Source organism: Carcharodon carcharias, chromosome 25, assembly GCF_017639515.1.
Source record: "Carcharodon carcharias isolate sCarCar2 chromosome 25, sCarCar2.pri, whole genome shotgun sequence".
Lineage (NCBI taxonomy): Eukaryota > Metazoa > Chordata > Chondrichthyes > Lamniformes > Lamnidae > Carcharodon > Carcharodon carcharias.
Genome location: NC_054491.1, coordinates 47,702,621 through 47,730,299, shown reverse-complemented (window position 1 = coordinate 47,730,299; position 27,679 = coordinate 47,702,621). Strand labels below are relative to the sequence as shown.

The 27,679-nt window shown below is 41.5% G+C and overlaps 1 protein-coding gene across 2 annotated transcripts in view; it reads right to left on the bottom strand.

Annotated features, from left to right (window-relative positions):
* The window catches only part of prdm10 (PR domain containing 10), a 196,123-nt gene that overhangs the window by 77,189 nt on the left and 91,255 nt on the right, over positions 1–27,679 (bottom strand). For both annotated transcript variants that reach the window (XM_041174207.1, XM_041174205.1), the window contains exons 10-12: positions 8,278–8,395; positions 3,835–3,943; positions 1,524–1,700 (exon numbers count right to left, since the gene is read on the bottom strand). In XM_041174207.1, the coding sequence (XP_041030141.1) occupies positions 1,524–1,700; positions 3,835–3,943; positions 8,278–8,395 (404 nt within the window). The remainder of the gene's footprint in view (positions 1–1,523; positions 1,701–3,834; positions 3,944–8,277; positions 8,396–27,679) is intronic.

The window sequence follows — 27,679 nt, the reverse complement described above, 5'->3', positions numbered from 1 at the left end:
AGAAATGGCACAGCATGGCATTAGGAGGTGCTCATTGGCTAACATTGAGGAATTTATTGCTCAATGCTAGGACATTGAAGTGTAACACAACACAGAAACAAATCAAAAAGCTCTCGCATATCACTAAACGATTGTGTAATGTGACCCCACAATACAGAAGCTAGACAAATGACCTTCAATTCTGTTGTATCCATGCCCAAAGCCCACCATGGTTGTTCCCACATGCTTATTAAGTGCCTCAGTCAAGGAAAAACCCACCTGGAAATCCAACTGCGAAGCATATGGAAAAAGAAAATACTAAAATCAAGTTAAACACTACAAGCAAGCCTGCCATTCAGTCATTTAACTGCAAGCAGCTTCAAAGAAACAATCAAATGCAGATTCAGCATACAGATTAGACAAAATTAAGTTAGTGAAAGTATTAGTTAACATTTAGACAAACTGAATAGAAAGCTAGACAAGACAACAAGACAATGCATTCAAGAAATGCTGTAACCCATACAGATATGGGCACAGAAAACTTCAGTGCAATCTCAGCAATATTTGAGAGGCATCAGAGTGCAAAGTTAAGGTGTCACATCCTTAGTATTAATTCATCAGGTTGATAGTATCCAGCATCTGTCTGCTGTCAAGGTCAGATAAGGGACCTATACGAAATCAGATTCCTGACAAATCCTCAGGCGAGTTTCACAGAGTAGCACTGCCAGCTCTCTTTCAAGGGCACAAATTGGCCTTTGTCAATGCATAGTATTTCTATGACATATAATCCTTTCACCATCACAAGCAATTCCAACAATAAAATCATTCTTGTGAGCCAACAGAATTGTGAAACTTTGTCAAAGTGCATTACTGAATGCTCTGTTAAACAGATTGTATTTTCTAAAAGTTTTTCTTTTAACTGAGAAATTTTGCTCAAGTACGTTTTATGAATTAAAAGTGAATTGATTTAATTTAAACTTGAAAGCTTACTATATACATGAGATCACCAATTTTAATATGAGTGCAGCTTCAATGCCAAAGAGCCTCAATCAAGCAACAAAGATAGTCCCAAGAGTTGACCAAACTTCAGCAGGAGGGTATGTGCTCTGGAAAGCTCACCATAAAATTAGGTGAAGATCTGCAGCATTAGACATTCCTTCCCAGGGCCTGGGTGATGCTGTGCAGAGAGAATCACCTGGCTGTTACAGCACCTGTCTGATTATTCAATGGGATGAAAGTTGGGCAATCCATTCTGCCAGAGTACTAGTCAGGAAGTAAAGAAAAACACCCACCCCATGACCTTCAATCAACATTTGTCTGTTTGAAATAAAAATGAGACAAGTCCAGCAATATTAATCAGCTCGACTGACAGCATGATCCCTACATCATTCTTGCCAATACCAACAGCAATAATGCTATAGATCTCAAACCAACTACAAGATAGACAGGCCATGTCTTGGCTACAGCTCCTGATCAAATAGTTGCTACAATTCATGCAAATGTAACATTCTTTTTAATCGCCTATGGTTAACATTGGCCATTACCCGTATTCGTTTATTGCGCCGCACTTCCTCTCCAGGGCTTGTGGTTGTGTTATTAGCAACACTAGAATCATTTTCCGGCTGCTCAGAGATAATTGCAGGGTCTTCCTCTTGATTCATTCCATTGGCCACAGGCTCGTCCGTGTCTTCGAAGCGACGTTTCATAGCAAACTGCAACGTCTGTCAGAATAGAACGACATGAGAAATGAACCTACACAGGGACACTATAGTCAATCCTCAGACACTACCTGCAGTGATGAACTGCAGAAAAGGTTGGTATCAAGTAAGTCAGTGACTAATCTCTACTACAACAAAAACAGAATTACCTGGAAAAACTCAGCAGGTCTGGCAGCATCGGCGGAGAAGAAAAGAGTTGACGTTTCGAGTCCTCGTGACCCTTCGACAGAACTTGAGTTCGAGTCCAAGAAAGAGTTGAAAGAGTCTTTCTTGGACTCGAACTCAAGTTCTGTCGAAGGGTCATGAGGACTCGAAACGTCAACTCTTTTCTTCTCCGCCGATGCTGCCAGACCTGCTGAGTTTTTCCAGGTAATTCTGTTTTTGTTTTGGATTTCCAGCATCCGCAGTTTTTTTGTTTTTATCACTAATCTCTACTAGTTAGTTGTAAATAAAGCTGTAAGAGGTTAACATTAGACAGGCACCATGTAATTGGCTATCATTGCTGTAATCAAATCAGTGGCCACAGTAACAATATTTAACAGCAAGGCACATCATGCACCCAGTTAAAGGATTCTCTCCAGTGTATAAACTGCTTGTTAATAAACATATACACCAACATGTTAATTAGAGATCCAATGTTTCAGCATTTCCAGGTATTTAATTCAAAATACATGTACTTGAGTTGGGAGTAATTCCACAATTCAAATAGTCAGAAATATTCCTGGGCAGCATTTATAGATTTTGTTTGAAACTGTCAATTGCTAAGATAAGGGGTAATTTGGCCCAACGAGTTTACTGTTCATCCTAACATCTGACAGCATGATTCAAAGGTTTTGCCTCCATTAAGCTACTTAGATCATTGCAGGTATCTAACACTCCAGCATTAAATTAGCAGCTTTCTGGAAGATGCATCATTCTCAATTTGACACATCATATCTTTAAAACAAACAAGGAGATTGGCAGGCAAGATCTATCTTTCCAAAACTGTGCGGCTGACATTTACTAGTTATTTTCATACAAGTAATCCTGAAATTTCCTGCTGATATTCAATTCCATTTTTTGCCTGTTATGGACTGCATAGGCTCGTATTTGGGTTTGCTTCATCAGGTTTTTGATGATAGGTAGTTGTCTTATTTCCAATTCAGTGGGACCATCTCCTGTCATGATGACTATCAATACTTTCAATGCTAATCACAACACTAAGCACCCTTAGCCATACACTATCTGCATCCTAGGATATATTACTTCTGAGTCCTTTCGCCCAGTCCTTGTGATGGTATAATAGTTAACTGAGATTGCAGTACCGATGATGAGTGACATGCTCCAAATCTCTTCCACAGTGAATTTTGCCAGAAAATAATCCTTTCATAGGTTCCATTAATAGTCCCTCCTCAGTTTCACATCAAATCTCATTTGATAACCCTCTTGTTGTATCTCTGGAAAATTTGTTTGATTGCATTTGGCTTTGCCAACTCTGCTCACTTTTATGTCCCTCTTGGTTCATCAGCGTTCTCTTTTCAAATATTTCAGAGATTCCTGGATTCTTCACAGTGGATTCCTCTCTCTCTCTCTGCAGATTAGGTTGATTTTGTTTTACATAGGATATACAGCACAGAAACAGACCATTCAGCATTTATGGGGGAGCTCGTCCTCCACAATTTCATGAGTGCAGAGGATGATGTTTGTAACCCAATCACGGCCCAAGTTGAGGGAACCTAGTTCAACACACATCACTGATAAAGCTTGAACATGCCGTTATCTGAATTCAAAAAGTGAGCATCTGAGACACAATGAGCTGCCCGGGGAGCTCCTTTTTCATCAACTTAATTCTTTAACAGAATGCTTTGGTGCTCTAGCTCTCATTGCTGCCTCAGCCAGACAGGAATTAAAAGCCTGGTTCAGAGTGAGGCCATTACAACCAACCACCCGTGAAAAAAGGGACTTGCAGGCTTTTTCCCTCTTCGATCATAGCATTTCTAACCAATATGGAGAGGTAGAGTTTGTTTCAAGGAATGAACAGTCATTTTCATTGCATATTGAACTTCAAGCTTTTGTTCGGTATAGCTGCAGCTATATTAAATCAGACTTACTATTTCAGAAGGTTTAACAGGAGGCTTGGTTTGAATATCAGTTTTACCTCATTCTGTTCCGTAGCTGATTCTTGTCGGTTGAACTTTGGTGGACGGCCTGGTCGTCTCCCTGGACCAAACCGCCTCCTACCTCGGCCACGACCTCTGCACTTTGACCTGTCAGAGATCAGGTATGGTAAGACATTTGACAAAGTGAAGCACAACCTAGAAAAAGCAGCATCCCTGACTGAAGCAAAATGTTCCAGGGACAAGTACATGTCCCTGGAAGATAGCTTCAGGGAAAAAAGCCTCTACTTCTCATCTCTCTTGTCACAACAGTAACCGTTCAACACTAGTGATGTCCAATAAAACCTATGGTACACTTTTCCCATTACTTTTGTATCCTTTCTATATTAGAGTGACACATGTTGACCTCGACTAGCAACCCAAAGTCATGAGTTTGGCTCCCACCATCTGGGAATATTTTGCAGGGAAATGAGCATTGGGAGAGCTTTATGGAACAGACAGCTTGAGAACAGATGAGACACATGCTCATGAGCGAGAAAGGAAGGGTATCCAAAGCTAGAGTTTCATAGGCTAAAGGAATTGAGATAAAAATGAAGCAGGAAAAGGAAGCTTATGATAAGTGTCAGAGATTCATAATACAATAGAATCAAGTAAAATATAGAAAGTGCAGAGCTGAAAAACAAAATAAAACAGCACAAAGAGCATGTATGAGAAAAGATTAGCAGACAACGTAAAGGGAACTCAAAATTCTTTTTAAACATCTGAACAGAAAAGGGGTAGTCAAAGGAAGGCTGGGTACGATTAGGTACAAAAAAAAAATCTTCCTGTGGAGACAGAGGGCATGGCTGAGGTGTTAAATGAGGACTTGTATCTGTCACCAGATGGTACTATCCCATCCAACAGATTTGTCACATGTCTGTCATCTTACGTAGAAAGAGGGATGCAGATAACAACACACACCAAAAAAAGAGGATGCTGTCAATATAGAAGGAGGGAGGAGAGAAATTGATTTGGATAAAAATAAAAAGGACTAGCATTTATATAGCACTGTTCACTGCCACCAGACATCTCAAAGCATCTTACAGCCAATGGAGTGCTTTCTCATTTTGAAATATAATGACTGTTGTAATGTAGGAAATGCTGTGGCTAATTTGCACTCAGAAAACTCCCAAAAACAATGTGATATCAGATTATCTGGAAGTTTTTGTGATGCTGATTAGGGGATAAATTTTGGCCAGGATACTGGAGATAATTCATCACATGTCTGTCATCTTACATAGAAAGAGGGATGCAGATAATAACACACACCAAAAAAAGAGGATGCTATCAATATAGAAGGAGGGAGGAGAGAAATTGATTTGGATAAAAATCTGAATAGCTCTTCGTCGACATAGTGCCATAGGATCTTTAACACCCACCAAAGCAAGCTCATGGGGCCTTGGTTTAAGGTATCATCCAAAAGACAGCACTTCCAATAGTTCAGCATTCCCTCGGTACTGTACAGGAGTGTCAGCCTTTATATTTGTGTTCAAACCCTGAAGTAGGACTTGAACCCAGAATGTTGGGATTCAGAGGCAAGTGTGCTACCAAGTCATGGCTAATAAAAAAGGGAAATAATTTATTCTATAATATTACATAGATATTATCATTGGCAATGTTAGTAAGTAAAGTGGAGGTACAAATGTGATTGAAGGCTCTGCAAAAGGTAGAAGAGTTATCCTATCCAGATGAACTGCATCATATGTTCTTGAGGAAGTAAGGGTGGAAATGGTGGAGGCTTTGGCCATAATCTTTCAATCCTCCTTGGGTATGGCAGTGGTGCCAGAGGACTCCCTCTTCTTCCTGAGCTCCCTACTATCACACAATTCGATTCACTCCATACAGGATCAAGAAATGGCTAAATGCACCAAACACACCAAAGTCTATACATAGATCCTGACAACATCCCAGGCTATATTACTGAACACTTGGGCTTCTGAACTAACCAAATCCTTAGCCAAATTGTTCCAGTGCAGCTGCAACAACACTGACATCTACCCAACAATACAGAAAATTGCCCAGGTCTGTCCTGTCCATAAAATGGACAGATCCAATCCAGCAATCGCTGCCCCATCAGTCTACCCTCAATCATCAGCACAATCAGAAAGATAAAAATCTACCATGAATCAGCAAAATAGAATTTAATTTTTTTACTTTGCATTTCAAATACCCACTGATCTACTTTCATGTAGTAACCTGGCACAATTTTATTAACACAATTGAAAAGGATTTATCACAAAAATGTAGCATTGTTAACAAGAGTGGTCCTCCATCTGTAATTAACCTGATATAAGTCATATAAAATGACAAAAATATGATACTGAGTCATTTACTTGTTCTATTGGTATACCCTAGTAAGTTTCTTCTTAAATTAAGTACATTTAATAAAAAAAATTGAAAGCCAGTTCCTGTGCACCTAAAAAAACAAGCTCAATTTGAAGAGCCTCCTCAAATGCCATAACGGGTGCAATCAGTAGAAACTCTCCATCCTACTTATTTCAGTCTGGGGGCATGGCTGGTTTTGTAGGTGGTATTGGCTTCCAGTGATAAAATACACAATAAATGGGAGAATGCTGAGAAGTATAGAGGAAGGGAGGGACCTTGGAGTGCATGTCCACAGATCCCTGAAGGCAGCAGGACAGGTTGATAAAATTGCAGCTATGAGGAAAGATTGGATAGGCCGGGGTTGGGTTTTCTTGGAACAGAGGAGGCCGAGGGGGCGATTTGATTGAGATGTGCAAAATTGTAAAGGGTGTAGATAGAGTGGATGGGAAGGGCCTATTTACCTTAGCAGAGAAGTCAGTGACTAGGGAGCATAGATTTTAGTGATTGGTAGAAGGATTAGAGCGGAGATGAGAAAAAATGTTTTCACCCAGAGGATTGTGGGGGTCTGGAACTCACTGCCTGAAAGGGTAGTAGAGGCAGAAACCCTCAACTCATTTAAAAGGTGTCTGAACATGCACCTCAAGTGCTGCCCCCTGCAGGACTATGGACCAAATTCTGGACAGTGGGGTTAGGCTGAGTGGCTCATTTTTCAGCCGGCGCAGACGCAGTGGGACTTCATGTCCTTTCTGTGCCGTAAACTTTCTACAATTCTATGAAACGTATTTTAAACCAACATTAAAGATTGTGGAAATTTGATTTACACTTACAATTCCAACACCCAATGCACAGTTTGACCAATTTCAGCTGCAGCAGCACTAACTAGCAAAAACTCTACACTGACTCTCCTAAAACAATTCAGAACCTGAGAGAAAGATAATCCATACTTAAATTAATTACTTTTCAGTACCAGGTAGGTTGATTGGCAGTCATTAGCTCTTACAATATCAGTAAGAAGATACTTATGCTTGTCTATCTATTGCAGATTCAGTTCTAATCAACTGCACAAATATAGCAGACACACACCATTCAATGCATGCCAATGGGTGAGCCAGAGCGCAAGAAATCATTTTTACAAAGCTAATAAGCAAAGCGTCACAACTTGGACAGCAACTTCTGGATATTTGCATTTAACTGTGCATCTGTTCTTCATGCTATTTGCCTCCCTGATAATTTAACAGCAAAATTTGGTTCAATATTTTAGGATATGATATAGGAGTAATTTGAGATATAATGTAGCAAGTTTAACAGGCTAGGAGGAACAGCTAACTTTGAACTTATGGTTCCCAAAATTTTCCTCCACAATAGTTTCTCCAACCTCATGTCTGGGACTCTATGGGCTAATTGATAGAGATTGATTGCCAAGATGAGATAACAACTTCATTATAGTTGGGTCATGCAGCTGCCAGAATAGTATAAGGTGAACTTATGTGGATCTTCTTAATTTGCTGCCTAGCAATCCCTATGTTTAAAATGGGAAATTGGGATGAGTTAACAACTGTATCACTACTACTACAGTAACTACTGATGTTAGATTCACATCAGTAGGAATATTAGTAAAGACCATAATTAAAGGTAAAGGAAAAATTAAATCTTAGAAAGGTATGGATTGATCAGAGATGGTTAATGCAGATTTGTGTTTGTGAAATGCAGGCTATGTTTGGTTAACCTGATTGAGGGAATAACAAGGTATTTATCCAGGTGGTGTGTAGTAGCGGAGTTTAAATGGACATTCAGAAAACAGCTGATCAAAGTCCTTCATAGAAAATTGGAGCTTACGGTATTTAGGCAGCAAATAAATGTTTTAGGGTTAAATTAAGAGCTGTCAAAACAAATGGTGAGGATACATCTGAAATACTGTCAACAGCTTTGGAATCCACAAAAGAGAAGGGATGAGAGAAGGATAGACGCAGGCACACAAAAACAGGGAGGGAGAGACAAACACAAAGAGGGGGCAAAGGGCAAAGAGAAAGAGAGGCGCAAGCACACACACACACACAAGACAAGATACACAGAGACAAGACAGGGAAACAGATAGCTGGGAGTGGCTGTGATGATTCTACCTGCTGAAGAAATCCAGCTTCTCATCATGCATGTTGAGATGTTGCTGGAGCTGCTCAGAGCTGGTGAACCGACGGTTACACTCGTAGCAGGGCCAGTTTTTTTCCTGGTCTCTTAGGACTAAGGAAGAAACAAACACAAAACATCTCAGTGGTTACCTACAAAATAATTGCATTTATATTCTGCTTCAATGTGAACGCTGATTCTAATTTTTCAAGAAATGTCATTTTGCTGGGCATTGTACTTTGTTTGAAAATAATCTGTTACACTAAACACAAACTTAGAGATAGAAATGAGCTTTCTACTGATGAGAACAATAAGAGAGGGGGTGTAACACAAGAACAAAATGGATTTGAAATATTTGTATTGAATAGACAAAATATCTCGTTAGAAATAACCACATATACACAGTAAGGAAATAAATGAGGCCAGTAGCTGCTACAGTGAGGCCTGCACTGGGTCAGTACTCTCTTCCTGGGGTGAGAGGATTTAAGTCACTCAGAACTCCTGAAGGCCAAGTTTCTCAATTTACAGCAGAACCAACTGTAATGGAAAACTGGATTTTGGGAAAGAGATGGGTTTTGGGAGGAGGGAGTGGAAAGGGAGCCTTAAATTTATCAATTTCAGTGTCCCCACGGAGTGCCAGGGAAGCTCAACCAAGCTACCAGGTCTTACATACATGCAATGCTTTTTGTATTACAGGAAAGGGGCTAAAGTCCAAAGGAATTAGACCAAGTTAATTTGCTGGGAATACACATTAGATTATTCTGCATAATTTGAAAATCAAGGGAATCTTTTGCTAATTTCATATTGCTAGTATACAGCACTGCAAGAAAGCACTCGCATTTATAAAGTGCCATTCCTATCCTTCGGTCCCAAAGTGCTTTACGGCCAATGAAATATTTTGACACGTAGTCACTGCTCTAACATAGGTAAGCATGGCAGCCAATTTATGCACAAATTCCCGCAAACAAGATAATGAACAGATAATCTGTTTTACTGATGTTGCTTCAGATAATTATTGGCCAGACACTGGGGAGAAGCTCATGTTTTCCCTCAAACAGTGCCATGGAATCTTGAACAGGCAGATACAATGTCAACTTAGCTTCCCAATGACCTTCAGTAGTGAATTAACTCCAATAGTCAGCAGAGGCCCATGAAAGACACGATTGTGGTACAACAGTCAAAAATCTAGACAGTCATAGAAACATAGTATCTAATAACAATCAGGCCTTTCAGTCCACCATGCCTGTGCCTGCTCTTTGAAATTTTAATCCCATATTTTTCCCTATAACCCTGCAAATTAGTTCTCTTCCAAGTAAATGTAACAACTGAATTTTGAAAGTTCTTATGGAATCTACTTAGACCACTCTTTCAGGTATTGTGTTCCAGATAGTTAGTAAGTATGTAAGGATTACTTCATTTGGCAATTTTGCAATTAATCTGGATCTCAAGATGAATTCCAGACTACAGAATGTTAAAAATGCCAATTGTACTCGATCATTCACGTATTTATCTATTAATTTGTGCCTCTGCACAACAGCAAAGCAATAGACACAGCATTTCCAAAAAAATGTTTAGTTTCTAACATTGGCCAGGCCTGTAGCTCATGGGGGAGAATTTTCTCCCTGTCGGGCGGGAGTGGAGCCAATCGCGGGCGGCGATCAGCTACGTGCCGCCATTTTACATGGGCAGGCCAATTAAGGCCTGCCCAGCATGACACGTACCCAGAAGCACTTAGCGCTACCTGTGGGGTTGGGGGGGGAGGAAGGAGAGTTGGGGCACATGTGAAAGAGCTCAGAAATCTCCCTGAGGCAAGGAGCTGCCTCGGGGGGATTAATTTCATAGTAAAATATTGGAAAAAATAAAAAATAAAATTACTTAGACATGTCCCCTCATGAGCTGGGACATGATTATAAACTTTCATAAAACATTTTATCTAATTAATGAACCCTTCATGAAACCTCATTCTGCCCATGGATGAGGTTCCATGTAAAATGCCTGGGCTCTTCGCCTGCCCGCTAACCTTAAGGTTGGACGGGCAGCCCTGACAAGTACTTCAATTAATTCATTAATGGACCTAACAGGCCTTTGACAGTTCGGCGGGCACGCAGCTGACTCTGTGCACGCCCGCCAAACTGAAGGTCGGAATGACATGCGATGACATCAGCACGCACGCCCGACATCACCGCACATCATTCTACCCGTTGGTGTGTGAGGCCCATCCCCACATGCCAAACAGAAGATTCTGCCCATGATTTACAAGCACCTCCAACAGGTTTGACAGCAGATAAAACAATGGGGCAATATCCAGGCACAAAAAACTGGGAAGCAACCTTGAGTAACGACTCATAGCAAACGCAAAGAAATCCTCTCCGGTGTGAATACTAAATCAGATGCAGCTAACGTATGCTGACAGCTACCAGGTCACTGACTCTATGGGTGGACTAAAGCCAACAAAAGTGTTGTCCTCAGTTAATGAAACAGCAAATAAATTAACTTATGAAGAATTAAATAAAGGTTCACAATAAAAGGCCTTGTGAAGGCGAAATGGGATGCAACATTTGAAAAGCAACAGGTGATCAATCAATAAACCAAACACAAACAGTTCATGAAAGACCAAAGTAGCCATTGTACGAATGTGAGTAGAGCTGGCTTTTTGTTGGATGCATTCCATAATGTGAGGGCCACAGTACTAAATTTGACCAACTTACTTAAACATGACTGCATCTTGTATTATAAGCATCATTAGTGGGTGCCTGCATGAACTGAGCAAGTTGTCAGTTTTCAATAGAGGGAGATCCAATTGCAACACATTGGCTTTTCAATCACAAGTTCTCAGCCAAAGCATTCCTGGATTGCAATGCAATATTGGCTCCTCAACTATGAGAGCACTCTCCTATGATTAGTAGAGTACTCTCCTCACTCACTGCTATGATGTTTGATCACAAGTTGAAGGCGATGAATGGTGGCGAACATCAGTATCCCTTCCACTCATATCTCTCATACTATACGAGATTGGGGGAATTGGGGAAAAACAAACTGAAACCTTTGGCTAGGAGACATTCCCCAGCAACATTCTCCCCCCGCCCGCCTCAACTAATCCATTATAATAAGAACAAAAATTGTTGGAAAAACTCAGCAGGTCAGGCAGCGTCCGTGAAGAGAAACATCATTTCAGGTTAATGACCTTTAATCGGAACTCAGTAAACTCTGTTTCTCTCCACAGATGCTGCCTGATCTGCTACGTTTTCCCTGCATTTTCTATTCTTATTTCAGATTTCCAGCATCTGCAGCATTTTGCTTTTGTTTAAATAATCTATTTCCTTGCAAAAATACAGGAATCAGCCCTGGGAGCAAAAAGCAAGCAGTTCCATAAATCTTCAACATTTCATGAACAACAATAAGTGGCAGAATACTACCACAACCTTGCCTATTCCTGGTGTTAGACTCTGAAATCTAAGGAAACAGTTGTAAATAAGCAAGTACAACATTCTCTGATGCACTAAGTGTGCACAGGCAGTTAGTAATAACCTGGGACCAGATAGAACCATTGTTTCCAAAGGCAAAAGCAATCTCAGAAATGCTCAACGACAGATCCGCATTGCAATAAGGGAGTTGATATCTATTGGGTCTATTACCACAATCCAGCCCCCTAGATATACCTGAATAATCTGAGGCAGAATGACGATTTTGAACTTTTTCTACTAAGAACTTACGAAAATTATGAACTCTATTCTTGAGACAAGCCTCTTGGGGTGAAACATTGTTCCTTCTGTTCAGAATGATTTTGAAATTTCCCTGATGCCAGCAACATAACTATCACGATAGGGACAAACAAATGATATGATTGGACTAACCAATGAAACATAAGCATAGTGACACCATTTCCGAACATCTCAAAAATCCATGCATTTGCCAAGAATCTTGGTCACAAACTTCTGTACGCATCACCTAGTAAGTGGCGAGGAGTTTGGGTAGAAAGACACATTCATTGCTGAGAAGTCGGGCAAGGTCGTTGATGCATGGGTCGTGATATAAGCCATTGTTGTGTGGGAAACTGAAAATCCAAGGGTGTGCTGTGCTGCTCATTGAGCAGTGACTTTAGAAGGGAGTCAAGCTTTTTCTTAGCCATCCTTAAAATTATTCCTAGGTTCTTCCGCTGCTTCTGGAAATTTCTCAACCTGTTCAGCAAAGTTATCCTTCCCATCGATCAGAGTTTGCTGATTGGGAACAATGCTAGGCACAGCCATGCAGTTCGGCATAACAATGCCAGATAATACAATCTTACTAACGTTGAGAGTTTGCCCACGGCAAGCTGTGCACATTCCTCAATAAACAAGAGGAGTGAAAAGGGGATGTTAACTTGTTTTAGTGATTGCCTACATTTGTGGAGACATTCGAGCACAAACATTTCTTGCAAATTTGTGGTTCAAGTGTATCCATGTATATGTAACTATGTTTTGGGAACTCCAATTTGACACTTGCATGATAGACTGGGCATTTTCAGAAAAAAAGTTGGGGGAGCATCTGTGGCTGGGATATTATACAATGTTCTGACAAGATTCGCCAGCTCATTCAATATCAATCTACTTTGCGGACACCCTGCATATCTAACAAAAACACTCCAGGATTAAAAGTGTGCCATATTCAGGCAGGCACAGGAAACCTCACCAAAGTTACTTCTTGTGATCGATATGCGATCTGGAGGAATGGCTCTATTCCACAGTTGGGAACATTGAGGTTGGAGTCAAACCTTAGTTGCTGTGATTCCTCCAGCCCTTGAAGACTGGACTAAGATTCTAGTGGTTCCTTACAGGCTCACTGGCTATGGTGATCCAGTTAGTCCCCTACAGGAAACAGGTATAAATGGGGATGTTTAGGGAGCTGAATCCTTTATGCAAAGCATTCTGCCATCCTTAAGAGTCGAAATCTGACTACCTTCCATGGAGGAAACTACCGGTGACTATAGGTGGAAGAATGATAATAAACGAGGGGAGGTGGGGTTAACAAGGTCACAGCCCTAACATATATTAACCTCAGAAAAAGCATGCTCTGCATCTTTCTCAAATTCCTCTTCTAGGGAAGACTGCACCAGCATCTCTCAGAGAGAAGCTGCTAGAGAACAGGGTGATAAGAAGAACCATTCACATTGCCACTATGAGCATACAGCTATGTTTATTTTATGCAGCAATGTGGGTGTACCTACATGACATGGACTGCTGCACTTCAAGAAAGCAGCTCACCAACATCTTCTCAAGGGCAATTAGGGATGGGCAACAAATGTTAGCCTAGGCAGTGAAACCCATTTCCCATCAAACAATGAACAAAAAATAAATGTAGAGAGTCTTCCCTGGTAGTACTGGTTCTCCTAGTTCCTTTCCAAGAGATATTTTCCATTTGGTTTTACAATGTATTTGCGGTTCTGTTGAAAGATGCCTCACGAAAGACTTGGTACACAGTTCTAAATCATCAAAATTGATCTCTTTGCGGTGATTCTGCGACAGGATCATTGTTGCCTGGCTAAATCAGGAGTTTCCCCCACAGCATATAATATTCAATCACAATCAAGTCCTCAAGGTCACCTTATTTCTAAGGTACCTTGCCTCCAGAGGGTGTCAGCACCACATCCTGAGAGTATACAACACTGTTTAACAAAAGCAACCCACTCAGTGACTCCTAACCACTCACCTGTCTCTTGCTTGGAATTGCTTGGAAATTTCTGCACTCTCTCCACTGTCATGGACTTAACCTCTGCATGTCCCGACAAAGTGTCTCCATCTTCAGTGTCTTCCCAAATGAACCTTCTCCCATTTTTGTTGGTCACCATGAGTTGGTGGAGATGTTTGACCTCTACAGGGATGCTTTGAGGTCATCCCAAAAACTGTTTCAGTGGAGATGGCTTTGAGTGATTTAGAACATCAATATTGGACATGCTGGCTTGACTAAAGACCTTGCTGTTGCACCACCTTTCTTGTTACTGGGTTTGGAGGATGTTTTGAAGACACTGCTGGTGGTGCATTGAGATACCTGCAGACCCTTAGTTTTGGGTTTAAGATCCTGATCCTCTTCTTCTGAGAAGCTCAATAACTAAAGTTGGAGTGATTTTGGTTTTGAATTGAAGGTGGCGTGCAACAGCCAAGTCCTGGTGGAGTTGATGGGATGAAGGGCCAGGATCATCAACAACCTTGAAAAATCTATCCAAGAACTGTTTTCTTTTGCTTCTCCTAATAGATCACTCTGTGCCAGTTAATGAAATCATTGATCCTGTGCACTTAGGCATTGCGTCCTCTGGTGGGTTCATCCTCTGTGAAGATTTCCATTGCTTCTTCCATGTGTTAGAAAGGTCCTGACATTGTTTCATTGACAAAACTTGTGGGGTTGGTATATCAGCACGGTCTTCCTCTTCAGCTCATCGACTCTCTAGTTACATTAAATCTTCATGAGACAATTCCTCTCTGTGGGATGCAAGCAATTCCAACACGTCAGCCTCATCTACTTCATCAAAGCCAGCCTTCCCTCATCGAGGTGATGATTTCACTCCGAACCTCAGAGACAGCATAGTAAGATTCTCTGTGGTTGTAGACACTGGGGCCTCAATATCTGTGATGTCTCCGACTGGTACACCACTGAGGGCTTAAACTTAAAATCTTGTGCAGCATTTCCACCAAGCAGAACAGATAAGCAATCTTTGGTAGCTTTAAATCCTGGCACTGTCTTCTCCTCTTTCAAAATGTACTTCTGTCTGTGACATACGCTTCCAAAAAGCCTCGTACCCATGTCAAAAACTTGTTTTGGTAAGTAGCCACTTCTTCAATGACTCTCTTCAAATAGTCAGGGAGCTCATCAGCTGCTTCTAGTGTATCAACACTAGCTGTTTCACTGGACATTTTGATATTGTGCTGATAGGAATGCCTCTTGAAAATTGAATTCTCCATGGCTAGTACTGAAACTTTCCGACTGAGAGTTCTCACTTGGCTCATTCTGTAAGTCTTCATACAGGTATTTGGCTTTTTATTGGATGACCATCAAACAAAGAGGCACCTGCACTGGTTTTGGTCTTTGTTCCAGACTGACAAGTATCTTTCCATGTTCTCCATGACACTGATTTTAGTCTAACTCACCCCGCCAGCACTTAAAGGTGTAACACTTGCACACTTTGATTTTGTCAGTGTTACTATGGAGCGTTCTCACCGTCATAGGGGAAAGTCCAAACACTAGCAAAATCAACCGCTCATTCTTCAGTCTCAAGACATTTTAAAACATCCAATTTCACTGCTCGGCGATAAGATTTTCTTGCTTTCTTTGCAGCAGCAGACTCACTACCAACACTCACTAGACATTTCTGACTTGTGTTTAAAAGTGATTCCATGGGATTGCAGTGCAAAAACACATGCCCAAAATAAGGGACTTTAAAATGACTCTTCCGACTCACCTTTTTTTTTAAAATTCATTCATAGGGTGCGGGTGTTGCTGGCTAGACCAGCATTCATTGCCCATCCCTGACTGCCCTTGAGAAGGTGGTACTGAGCTGCCTTCTTGAACTGCTGCAGTCCCCGTGGTGCAGGTACACCCACAGTGCTGTTAGGAAGGGAGATCCAGGATTTTGACCCAGTGACAGTGAAGGAAAGGTGATATATTTCTAAGCCAGGATGGTGAGTGGCTTGGAGGGGAACTTCCAGGTGGCATTATTCCTATGTTTCTACTGCCCTTGTCCTTCTAGATGGCAGCAGTTAGGGTTTAGAAGGTGCGGTCTAAGGAGCCTTGGTGTTCCTATAGTGCATCTTGTAGATGATACACACTGCTGACACTGTGTGTCAGTGGTGGAGGGAGAGAATGTTTGTGGATGGGGTGCCAATCAGGGAGGCTGCTTTGTCCTGGATTGTGTCAAGCTTCTTGAGTGTTGTGGGAGCTGCACTCATCCAGACAAGTGGAGAGTATTCCATCACACTCCTGACTTGTGCCTTGTAGATGGTGGACAGGCTTTGGAGACTCAGGAGGTGAGTTACTCGTTGCAGCCTCTGACCTGCTCTTGTAGCCACAGTATTTACATGGCTAGTCCAGTTCAGTTACTGGTCAATGGTAAACCCCAGGATGTTGATAGTCAGGGATTCAGTGATGGAAATGCAATTGAAAGTCAAGAGGTGATGATTAGATACTCTCTTGTTGGAGATGGTCATTGCCTGGCACTTGTGTAGCATGAATGTTACTTGCCACTTGTCAGCCCAAGCCTGGATATTGTCCAGATCTTGCTGCATTTGGGCTTGGACTGCTTCAGTAACTGATAGTCATGAATGGTGAACATTGTGCAATCATCAGCGAACATCCCCACTTCTGACCTTATGATGGAACGAAGGTCATTGATGAAGCATTTTCGTTGGGCTGCAGAGACTACGTTGGGGAACCCCTGCAGTGATGTCCTGGAGCTGAGATGATTGACCTCCAACAATCACAACCATCTTCCTTTTTACTAGATATGACTCCAACCAGTGGAGTGCTTTCCCCCCTCCGCGCCCCCCGCCAATTGCTGTTGACTTCAGTTTTGCTGGGGCTCCTTGATGCCACACTCAGTCAAATGCTGCCTTGATGTCAATGGCAGTCATTGCTGCTGAAAGTTGTTCTCTCACTGGCTTTAAAATGGCTCCTGCCTCACCTGCTGCAGCTTCAAACAAGGGCCAGACTTGGGGGACTCCAAAATTTATTAGACAATTGCAGAGTCAGCCTCCTGAAGGGTAGGTACTATGTGTCCTGTATTTTCATCCAAACAAGCTCTGAGACATAGAAAGCAATTTAACCTGTGTACAGTAGCAAATGCCTCTCTCTCATGGACTTCAAAATAGTTTCTGTGCCTTACCCACAGCAGGCACGCCTGAAGCCCCAAAACATAATCAGCTTGAAGAGTCAAGAAATGGGCTTTTTTCACAGAACTTAGCAGTAAATAAAACTCTTGGGTTGGACATTCTTTATTCAGAACATTGCTTCAGATTATTTTAAAATTGAAGTTCCCTCTAGTTCCTCCTCCACCTCACTTCCTTCACAATGGCACCGATCGGGTCATGAGACCCAATATCAGATCAACGTTAAATGATCCAAAGCGCAACATAAAAACAGAAATCGTAAATGTGTCTCCAGACCCACAGCAATGTGGTTGACTCTAAAATGCCCTCGGAACATTCCAGTCACACTTCCCTGCTTTTTTCCCATAGCCTTGCCTATTTTCCCTTACTGTTGGGAGTTTATTACAGACAATTAAATTACATGAAAGAAATCAAGAAAGGTATTTGAAAGCAGTTAGAAAGATTTGCAGATAATGGGGACTTCAGCCACCCTACGATAGACTGGGATAGATAGAGGTTTGTGGTAGAATGGGAGACAATCCTAGACTACATCCAGAATGGATTCTGCAATCAACCAGGAAGAACACAATGCTTGATCTGGTTCTAGCTAATGAAACAGGGCCAGTAAATGACCAGGAGAAATCAGAAGACAAGGATAATGAAAAAAATGAGGCTTTAAATGTGCTAAATATAAAGAAGGGGTAACAAATAGTTTGGGACAATGAGATCATGAAAGGTACTATATAGTTACAAATCTTTATTTTTCCCTTTTGATAAAATAAGAAGGAAAGCAAAAGATAGATTACCAAGGATAAGAAAACTGGCAGTGACAGGATTATTGAATATCCCAGCACTGAAAAGTCCAAAGCATATCAAATATCCAGAAGCCAGCTCGTCGAACTACACTCATTCCTATTCATAAAATTACATAGAAGCCATGGAACACATGCAGACCCCATACATTCCAATCAGTCCAAATCGGTATTTGTTCTTCACCCACGCAATTGGGCCTTCCATATTTCCATATCCTATTTTTTCCCTTTCCTCTAATCACTTATCCAACTTATTCTAAACTGCTCATGTAGTCTTCACTTCAGTCACTAACTCTGGTAGCACATTCCACAGTGCCTCAGTCCAATGTGATAATAGATTCTGAAAATGCTGTAAAAACTCAGCAGGTCTGGCAGCATCTGTGGGGCGAGAAACAGAGTTAACATTAGAGTCTGTTCTTCAGAGCTCTGAAGAGTCAAACGGACTCTAAGCTGTAACTCTGTTTCTCTCTCCATGAATGCTGTCAATACTGCTGAGTTTTTCCAGCATTTTCTGTTTTTATTTCAGATTTCCATCAGCCGTGGTATTTTGCTCATATTATATTGTCAAAATAGATTCACCTGCTCTCTATCCTAAAGGTTTCACCTTGTATCTAGGCCCCCCTCATTCTAGACCTCTTAATCACTGGAAACAGTTTATTTTGATCCACTCTGCCTCATCCCTTGCCCCATCCCTTTTAATTTTAACCATCTCACCAACATCACTCTTTCATTTCTGACCAAATTAAAATAATCCAGTTTCTGAAAGGTCTCCTCAACTTGAAATGTCAACTCTGTTTCTCTCCACAGATGCTGCCCAACCTCCTGAGCATTTCCAGTTTTAATTTCATATTTGCAGCACTCACAGTATTTTGCCTTTGTATCATGTTACTTCATACCAGACATCCTGGTGAATATGTGCTCTGCTGTTTCTATTGCTTCAGCATCCTTCTATAGTCTGAAAGCTAAAACTCAACACAGTACTTCAACTGTGGTCTTACTGTTTTTTTTTTTGTACATTCACCATTAGATTTCTTTTATATTCTATACTTCTGGCCATAAAACCCCATATACCATTAGTTTTATTCATAGCTTTACCAACTTTAAGTGCTGCATTCAGGTCTCAACTGGAATCCTGAAATCTTTGTGTTCCATCAGATCACCCAACTTTTGCTAGTTAAAGTATAATTACAAAAACCTTACCTCATGTTTAATGTCACTTAATTTCCATCTGCCACTATTTTGCCCTTACCACTATCTTACCAGTGTTCTCTTTGCTTTGTGGTCCTCACAATTATTTACCATACCTACTATTTAGTCAGTCTGTAAGTCTGGAAAACAGTCCCTGCAGCCCTGCATCCAAATAATTGCTATACAGCGAACAGAAACAATCCCAAAAGAGATTCCTGTGGAACAGGGTCATCATCTTCTAACCAATGAGAAACTACTCTGAAGCACGATTCTCCCATTTCCTCCTTTCCATTTAGCTTTAATCCAGTATGCTACCCTATCCCCAATTTTATATTCCTTCTCCAGTAATATTCTGTATGCTGTCAGTGGCTTTCTCCAAAGTCCATGTACACCACACTCACTGCTTTCCATCATCCATCATATCTACCATGTCCTCAATGGACTCGAACACAATCTTCCTTCCTTAAATTCATATTGACTGTTTCTAACTATTTTCTCTACCTAACTATTTAGCAAATTCATCTTCAATTAAACAATGGAAAATTTCCCCTCTCTCAGATGTTAAACTAACTGGTCAACAATTCCCAGGTTAGCTCCGTTTCAATTTTTAAATGGGTATTTAACCGGCTCCTTCCAATGCTCTTTTACATATTCATTCCCAGTAGATACCTGAAATATTATTTCAAAGCCTCAGCTCTTTCCTCTCCCATTTCCTTCAGGATCGAGAGATTCAGGTCTCTGCACTTGAAAATCTCCTTTAGCTTAGCTAGCTCCCTTCAATATTATTGCTTTTCAAGAGACCATCTTAACTCCCTTTCAAAAACATTTATGGACTCTACTTCAACAACAGTTTGTGACAAAGAATTCCACATTCTAACTACCCACTGTATAAAGTACTCTTCAGTTCTTTTTGTGATTATGTGAAGTTTGTGCTCTCTTGTTACTATCTCGTTTATCACCTCTTGATTTGACTATTCCAAAGATCTCCTGGCCAGTCTCCAATTCTCCACCTTCAAATTCCAGCTCTTCAAAACTGTATGCCCATATCCAATAATGGACCAAGTCCCATCAGCCCAATCTTCAATGATCTATTTTGGCTCCAAGACTTCTAATATCTCAAATTCTCATTCTTGTCTTTAAATCCCTTCATGGACTTGCCAAACATACCACTATAACCTCCTCCAGTCCTATAATCCCCTGTCCTCTCCTGCCCCGAAGCACTCACTGTTCCTCACACTGTGCATTTAGCTCCACCACTAGTGGCAAAGTCTTCAGCTGCTCAAGTGCCATTCTCTGGAATATCCTTCCAAACTTCTCCTTTATAATACTTTTTAAAACCTCCTCTTTGACCAAGTACTTAGTCACTCCTATCCAATATCTATTTCATTTTTATTATTAAGCATCTATAAGTTGTAAAGCTTTCCCAATGTAAATGCAATGTCTTTTTATTTTTTAAGATTATGCCAAACCCTTTCGGAATCTTGAAGGCCTTTATCAAATCAACCAAAAACCCTATCAAGTGTCTCTTTATAACTATAATTTTGCATGCTGGTAACATTTACATTGTAGTTTTACAATTGTGTCTATATCCTTCTAATAATAAGACGCTCAAGACTCTACAGAATTCTCTAACAGCCCAAACAAAGGTCTTGTACAAACTCTACAATACTGATTTTATATTCAATGACTCTAGGTTCAAAGCCAAAACTTTGTTTTGGACCTCTCTGCTCGTGCTGCCAGTTTTTATGGCCTATTTATCTGAACACCAAAGTCATCCACTCCTGCAATCCTAAGTGTCAGCTTGGCTCAGCTGGTAACACTACTCAGTCAGAAAATTATTGGTTTAAGCCTCACTACAAATTTGAGGTGCCATTTTAGCATTGTATTGTCAACGTTCTATCTTTCAGCTTAACCAAAGTATTGTCTGCCTGCTTGGCGATCCATTGAAAAGATCCAATTACACTTTTCAAAGAGCAGGAAGTTCTCCTAGAAGCCAGCCAAACATTTATTCCTCAACCAAGACGACAAAAAAAAGATTATCGGTTCATTCATTCATGAATTTAGGAGACTGTTTATGGCACATGGCTATGTGTAAATTGGCCACTGCAAAAGGCAAGAGAGCATGCACAAGTGCATTCAAAAAATTACTCTACAAGTTGCAAAATATTTTGTGCCATTTTTAGGATGGGATATAGTGTGATATTAATTCAAGTTCTTTCTTTTATTGTTACAACTGATTTCTACTCCCTAATTTTTACATCCCAAATGTATTTTTCTGCATCTGGTGCTGGATCTCTATAGCCTCATAGAAACATAGAAAATTAATGACACAAAAGGAGATCATTCATCCAAACATGTACATGTCAGCCTACGAAAAGCTATACGGTCCAAACCCACTTGCCAGTTCTTGGTCCTTAGCTCTCTAGGTTACTGTCCTTCAAGTGCCTATCCAATTATGTTTTCAAATATTGTGTTGTCAAATATTGAGTTTCTGCCTCTACCACCCTTTCAGGCAGTGAGGGACAGGCCCTAAGCACCCACATTGGGAGAAAAAAAATTCTCCTCAAATCCCCTCTAATTTTTCAGCCAGTTACTTGAAATCTATGTTCCCTGGCTAGTGATGTCCAAGGTGCTTCCTGTCCCCCCTTTCCAGGCCCTTCATAATTTTGTGCAGCTCAATTGAATCTCCACTCAGCTTCCTCTATTCCAAAGAAAAGAACCCCAGACTATCCTTCCTCGTAGCTAAAGAACTCCATTCCTGGCAACATCACATCTTCCTGTGGGTGGTGACCAGGACTGTATGCAATATTTCTGCTGTGGCTTAAATAGTTCTAGCATAACTTTTCTGCTCTTACATTGTGTGCCTCGGCTAAAAAACAAAAGTATTCCACTTTGCATTTTTAAGCACTTCTTTGACCTGTCTTGTTACCTTCAAGGATCTGTGGGCATGCATTCCACGGTTCCTCTGCTCTTCTACTTTGATGGCATCTGTCTATCTCAGGATGCAACGAACTGTGCCTAGGCTGTGTTATTTTTTGATTAGACATCATCTGTTGTGGCTGTAGAGGCTTATTTGTGAGTGGCAGTTCTTTCTGCAGCTGGCACAGGTGAATGGTGTTGGCTTGAGGTTGACTGAGGTTTTTTCCTACTGGCGGGCTCTCTTTTCACCATCTGGCCATTTCTTTTGTCCTCTGCCTTTTCCAAGCATTTCCCAACTGCTCGTCTCCAGGCACTCTGGTCAATAGCGAGGGCTTCACATGCATCGACTCTGATCCTGGTCAACTTGAGATCTTGCTGACAGACATTCTTGTATCTCAGGAATGGGTGGCTTACTGGTCTCATGCCAATAGCAATCTTGCCATACAGAATGTCCTTGGAGATGCAGCTATAAACCATTTGGCTCTCATGACCCAGCCAATGGAGTTGCTGCTGACTCAAGACAGCAAACATGCTGGGATCCCTGCACGCTGGTGTACTTTCATATTTGCCACTCTGTCTTGCTGAAATAATCACTATTCATCTGAGGCAGCGGAGGTGGAACTTGTTCAGCCGCTTTTCTTGGCTTGCATACGCTGTCCATGCTTCGCTGCTATAAAGGAGGGTGCTGAGAACACAAGTCTGGAACACATGGGGTTTTGCATTTTCAGGTAGTTTGCTGTTGGTCCACACTTGGGATGACAGCTTGGCAATCCTGGTGCTAATTTCAGCATCAAGGTTGCTGGTAATTGCTGATTCAAGGTATGTGAAGCCGTCAATGACCTCCAGAGTAAGGCTGTCAATGCTGATGGAAGGTGGAGTCTCTACCATCTGGCCCAGAACTTTGGTCTTCCTGACGCTGATTGTCAGTCCAAGCTGCTTGCAGACTGGGGATAACCGATCTACAAGCTACTGCAAGTGAGCTTCAACGTGGGATGCCAGTGCAGCATCATCAGCAAACACAACTCATGGACAAGGACATTATGCACTTTATCCCTGGCATGCAATCTTGCCAAGTTGAGCAGCTTGCTGTCAGCTCTGGCTTGCAGGTAGACACCCTCATTTGCGTTACTGAAAGCGTACCACAGCGGCATAGAGGAAAATATACCAAAGAGAGTTGACGCCAGGATGCAACTCTGCTTTAACCTGCTGCAGATCTTGAAAGCATCTGATGTTGCTCCACTGAAGCTGATGAATCTGTGCATATTCTTGTGGAAAGAAGAAATGATGCCCAGGAGTCGAGGTGGGCAGCACATTTTCCACAGCAGTTAATAGAGTCCGTCTCTGCTGACAAGGCCAAAGGTCTTGGTGAGACCTATTAAGGCAATGTAGATTGGTCTGTGCTGTTCGCAGCACTTCGATAACTGTCAAAGTGAGAAAATCATGTCAACTGTTGATCTGCCAGTTCTGAAGCTTCACTGAGGCTCAGGCTAGATGCATGATGCCAGGATATGCGGTCTGGTCACAGCAATGTGAGCAAAAACCTTCCTCAGAATACTTAACAGGGAGCTGCCTCAGTAATTAATGCAGTCACTGTGATTCCCTTCTGATGATTTCAGGTGGAATGCCACTTTTTTTTTGTGGCTTTACCACTGGCAAGATTGTTGAGCTCTACAATGGGGAGAACCTTCATGAACTACAAGCAAGTCCCCATCAAACAACATCTAGATGATCTCAGAACTGCCAGGATGAAGTCACAGCAGACTGCTCAGCAATGTGCCAATCAATTCTGGTCGAAACTCTGCAACGGTATACAATCTGCTGCTGGATCCAGGGATGCAAGAGAAAGCAAAGAAACGACAGGCCCAGTAGCAACCAAATTAGAAGACAAAGACAGGAATGGTCACTGAACCTTGCAAGCAGATGGAGAGGTGGGTGGAGTACCACCTGGAACTCTACGCAACAGGGAATATTAGCTCTGAAGAAGTTTCTGAGTGCCGTTCCAGACTTTCCTGTTTTTCTATACTTCTCAGTATAGAATTGTATATTCTATACAATTTGTGTATTACCTTCCCTTGCTTGCCCTTCCCAATGCACTACCTCATACTTTTCTGGATGTCATTTGCTATTTCCCTACACACTTGACTAGTTCATTGATATCTTGCTGCAGTCTACAATTTTGTGCCTCACGATGATCCACAAAACCAATATTTCTTTTATCTGCAAACTTCTTAATCATGTCCCATGCATTAAGTCTAAATCACTGATCTATAGCAGAAAAAGCTAGAGACCTGCAGCCTTCCACAAGCTTTGTCACAGTATGGTCATACTTCACAATTTGATACGAACAAATTTCAACATTGTTCCCTCAATTTGTAAATTCGGAATATTTATTTTTCCATTTATTTATTTATAATGACTATATGCACTGCTCACCTTTTGACACTTCATATATTTATATTGACGAGGAGCACTGCTCACCTTTTGACATTCTGAAAACCTTGCTTTTGCCCTTTCCCACTGCCTCCACCTATCTCGCCTTTTCATTTGATTTTTGAAAATCCATTTAAACTATACAGACTGTACTTTACAGAATCACAGAATTGTTATGGTTCAGAATGAGGCCATTCCACCCATTGTGTCTGCACCAGCTCTCCCAATAAGCATTATGACTTAGAGCCAATCTCCTGCCTTTTCCCCATAACCCTGCACATTGTTTCTATTTAAATGATCATCCAATGCCCTCTTGAATGCCTCGATTGAACCTGCCTCCACCAAACTTCCAGGCCGTGCATTCCAAACCATTCGCTGTGTGAAAAAGTTTTTTCTCATGTCGCATTTGCTTCTTTTGCAAATAACTTCAATTCTGTGCCCTCTCGTTCTCGATCCTTTCACGAGTAGGAACAGCTTCTCCCTATCTACTCTGTCCAGCCCCCTCATGACTTTGAGCATCTCTATCAAATCTGCTCTTAGCCTTTTCCTCTCCGAGGAGAACAGTCCCAGCCTCTCCAATCTATCTTTATAACTGAAGTTTGTCATCCATGGAACCACTTCTGTAAACCTCTTCTGCACTCTCTCCAATTTGTTCACATTCTTCCTAAAGTGTGGTGCCCAGATCTGTACACAATACTCCGGCTGAGGTCTAACTAGTGTCCCACACAAGTTCAGCAAAACCTCCTTGCTCTTTTACTCTATGCCCCTAGTAATATAGACCAGGATGCTGTATGCTTTATTAACTGCTCTCTCCACCTGTCCTGCCACCTTTAATGACTTATGTACATATACACCCAGGTCCCTCTGCTCCTGCACAACCTTAAGAGTTGTACCCTTATTTTATATTATTTCTCCATGTCCTTCCTACCAAAATGAATCACTTCCCACTTCTCTGCATAGAACTTCATCTGCCACCTATCTGCCCACTCCACAAAACTTGTCTATATCCTTTCAAAGTTCCACAGTTTGCAATGCTTCCAAGTTTTGTATCATCCCCAAATTTGGAAATTGTCCCATGCACACCAAGATCTCGATCATTGATATATACCAGGAAAAGCAAGGGTCCCAATACCACCCCTTGGGGAACTCCACTACAAACTTTCCTCTAGCCCGAAAAATATCAAGTAACCATTACTCGCTGTTTCCTATTACTCAGCCAATTTTGTATCCACGTTGATGCTATCCCTTTTATTCCATGAGCTATAAAACTTTTCTCACAAGTCTGTTGTGCGACACTGTATCAAATACGTTTTGCAAGTCCATGTGCACCACATCAACAGCATTATCCTTATCAACCCTCTCTGTTACCTCTTCAAAAAACTCCAGCAAGCTGTTAAACATGATTTGCTCTTAAGAAATTCAAGCTGGCTCTTCTTTTCTCTTTCCTTTTATTTACGGTCAAACATGACCAGCCTTTTAGGAATCAGTGTTGACTGTTAGTGGATTAGCTCATGTTTCTCTTAGGATGCTTAGTAATTTCATCCTCAATTACAGGCTTTGCAGTTTAGCAACAACTGGAGTGAGGCTGACTGGCCCATCATTTCCTGGTTTCCCCATCATCGTTACATGTGAAGGGAATGGAAAAGGTGCTCTAGGTACTCAAGTAAGCATTTCGCCTCAGTTTTTTTTATAACAGAGAAAGATGAAAGAGGGACTCCAGGAGTTTGCGAGCTGGATAGGGAACAGCAACTACTGGAGACGGATATTTAAAAGGATATTGTATTTAAAACAAATATAATTAAGCTAAGAACAGCAGGCCAGGATGGGATGAATTAAGGAACACAAGGGACTTTGCTGAGAAGATAGTGGGTGGTACCCAAAATGTTACAAATATAATTGACAACAGGAATTGTGCCAGAAGACTGGACAATGACAAATGTTGCACCTCACTCAAGAAAAAGGAAATAGATCAGTCAGTCAGATAGGCCAGTTAGTCCCACCTAAATAAACAGCAGCAAAATCATGAACTTAACTATCAACCTGGCTCAATGACAGCACTTTCACCTTGAAAGGTCGTGGGATGAAGATCTATTGCTAGAAACACATAATATAGGCTGTTGCTTCAAAGCAGAACAGGGGGGAAGTGTTGCAATGTCAGAGATGCCATTCTGCAGATGAGGCATTAAAACTGAGCCTCTATGAGCCAGCTCATACGGTCTTCTCTCAGTGTCCTGGCAAATTTATATCCCTCAACCAACTAACATCACAGCTGTTCATTGAACCTTGCTGTGTGCAAAATGACTGCCATGTTTACCCTCAATACAACAATGACTGAACTACAAAAATAATCTATTGGCTGTGTGTGATGAAGGAAAGAGTGGGGTAGTGTGTGCAAGCTGTTGTTGGAACAAATGACTTGTCGAATGCTCTGTTGGATGTATTGACCCTGGTTTCAAAGTTTTAACCTTTTCTTGAATCAGGCCATAACCAAAAGGGAAACTGAAACTGGTTGAAACCAGATAAAAGTTAGAGCCATTTGACCTCATCACCCAGCAGCACAGTGCAAGCAAGCTGAAAATGCTTAGCGATTGAGTTTCAACAGCCCTCTGGAGTAGAAAAGCCCAAAGGTTCACCACCCTCTGAGTGAAGAAATTCATAGAATCATAGAAAGTTTATGGCACAGAGAGAGGCCACTTGGCCCATCGTGTCTGTGCCGGCCAAAAAACGAGGCACTCAGCCTAATCCCATTTCCCAGCATCTAGTCTGTAGCCCTGCGGGTTACTGTACTTCAAGTGCATATCCAGACACATTCTAATGCATTGAGGGTTTCTACCTCGACTACCCTTTCAGGCGTTGAGTTCCAGACCTCTACAAACCCTCTGGGTGAAAATAACCTTCCTCTAATCTTCCTATCAGTCACTTTAAATCTATGCCCCTTAGTCACTGACCTCCCTGCTAAGGGAAACAGGTCCTTCCCATTCACAAGCCCCTCACAATTTTGTGCATCTCAATCAAACATCCCCTCAGCCTCCCCTGTTCCAAGGAGAAAAACCCCAGCCTATCCAATCTTTCCTTGTAGCTGCAATTTCCCAGCCCTGGCAACATCCTTGTAACTCTCCTCTGTACCCTCTTTGGTGCAAACACATCCCTTCTGTAATGAGGTGGCCAGAGATGTCCACAGTACTCAAGTTTTGGCCTAACTAATGTCCTATACAGTT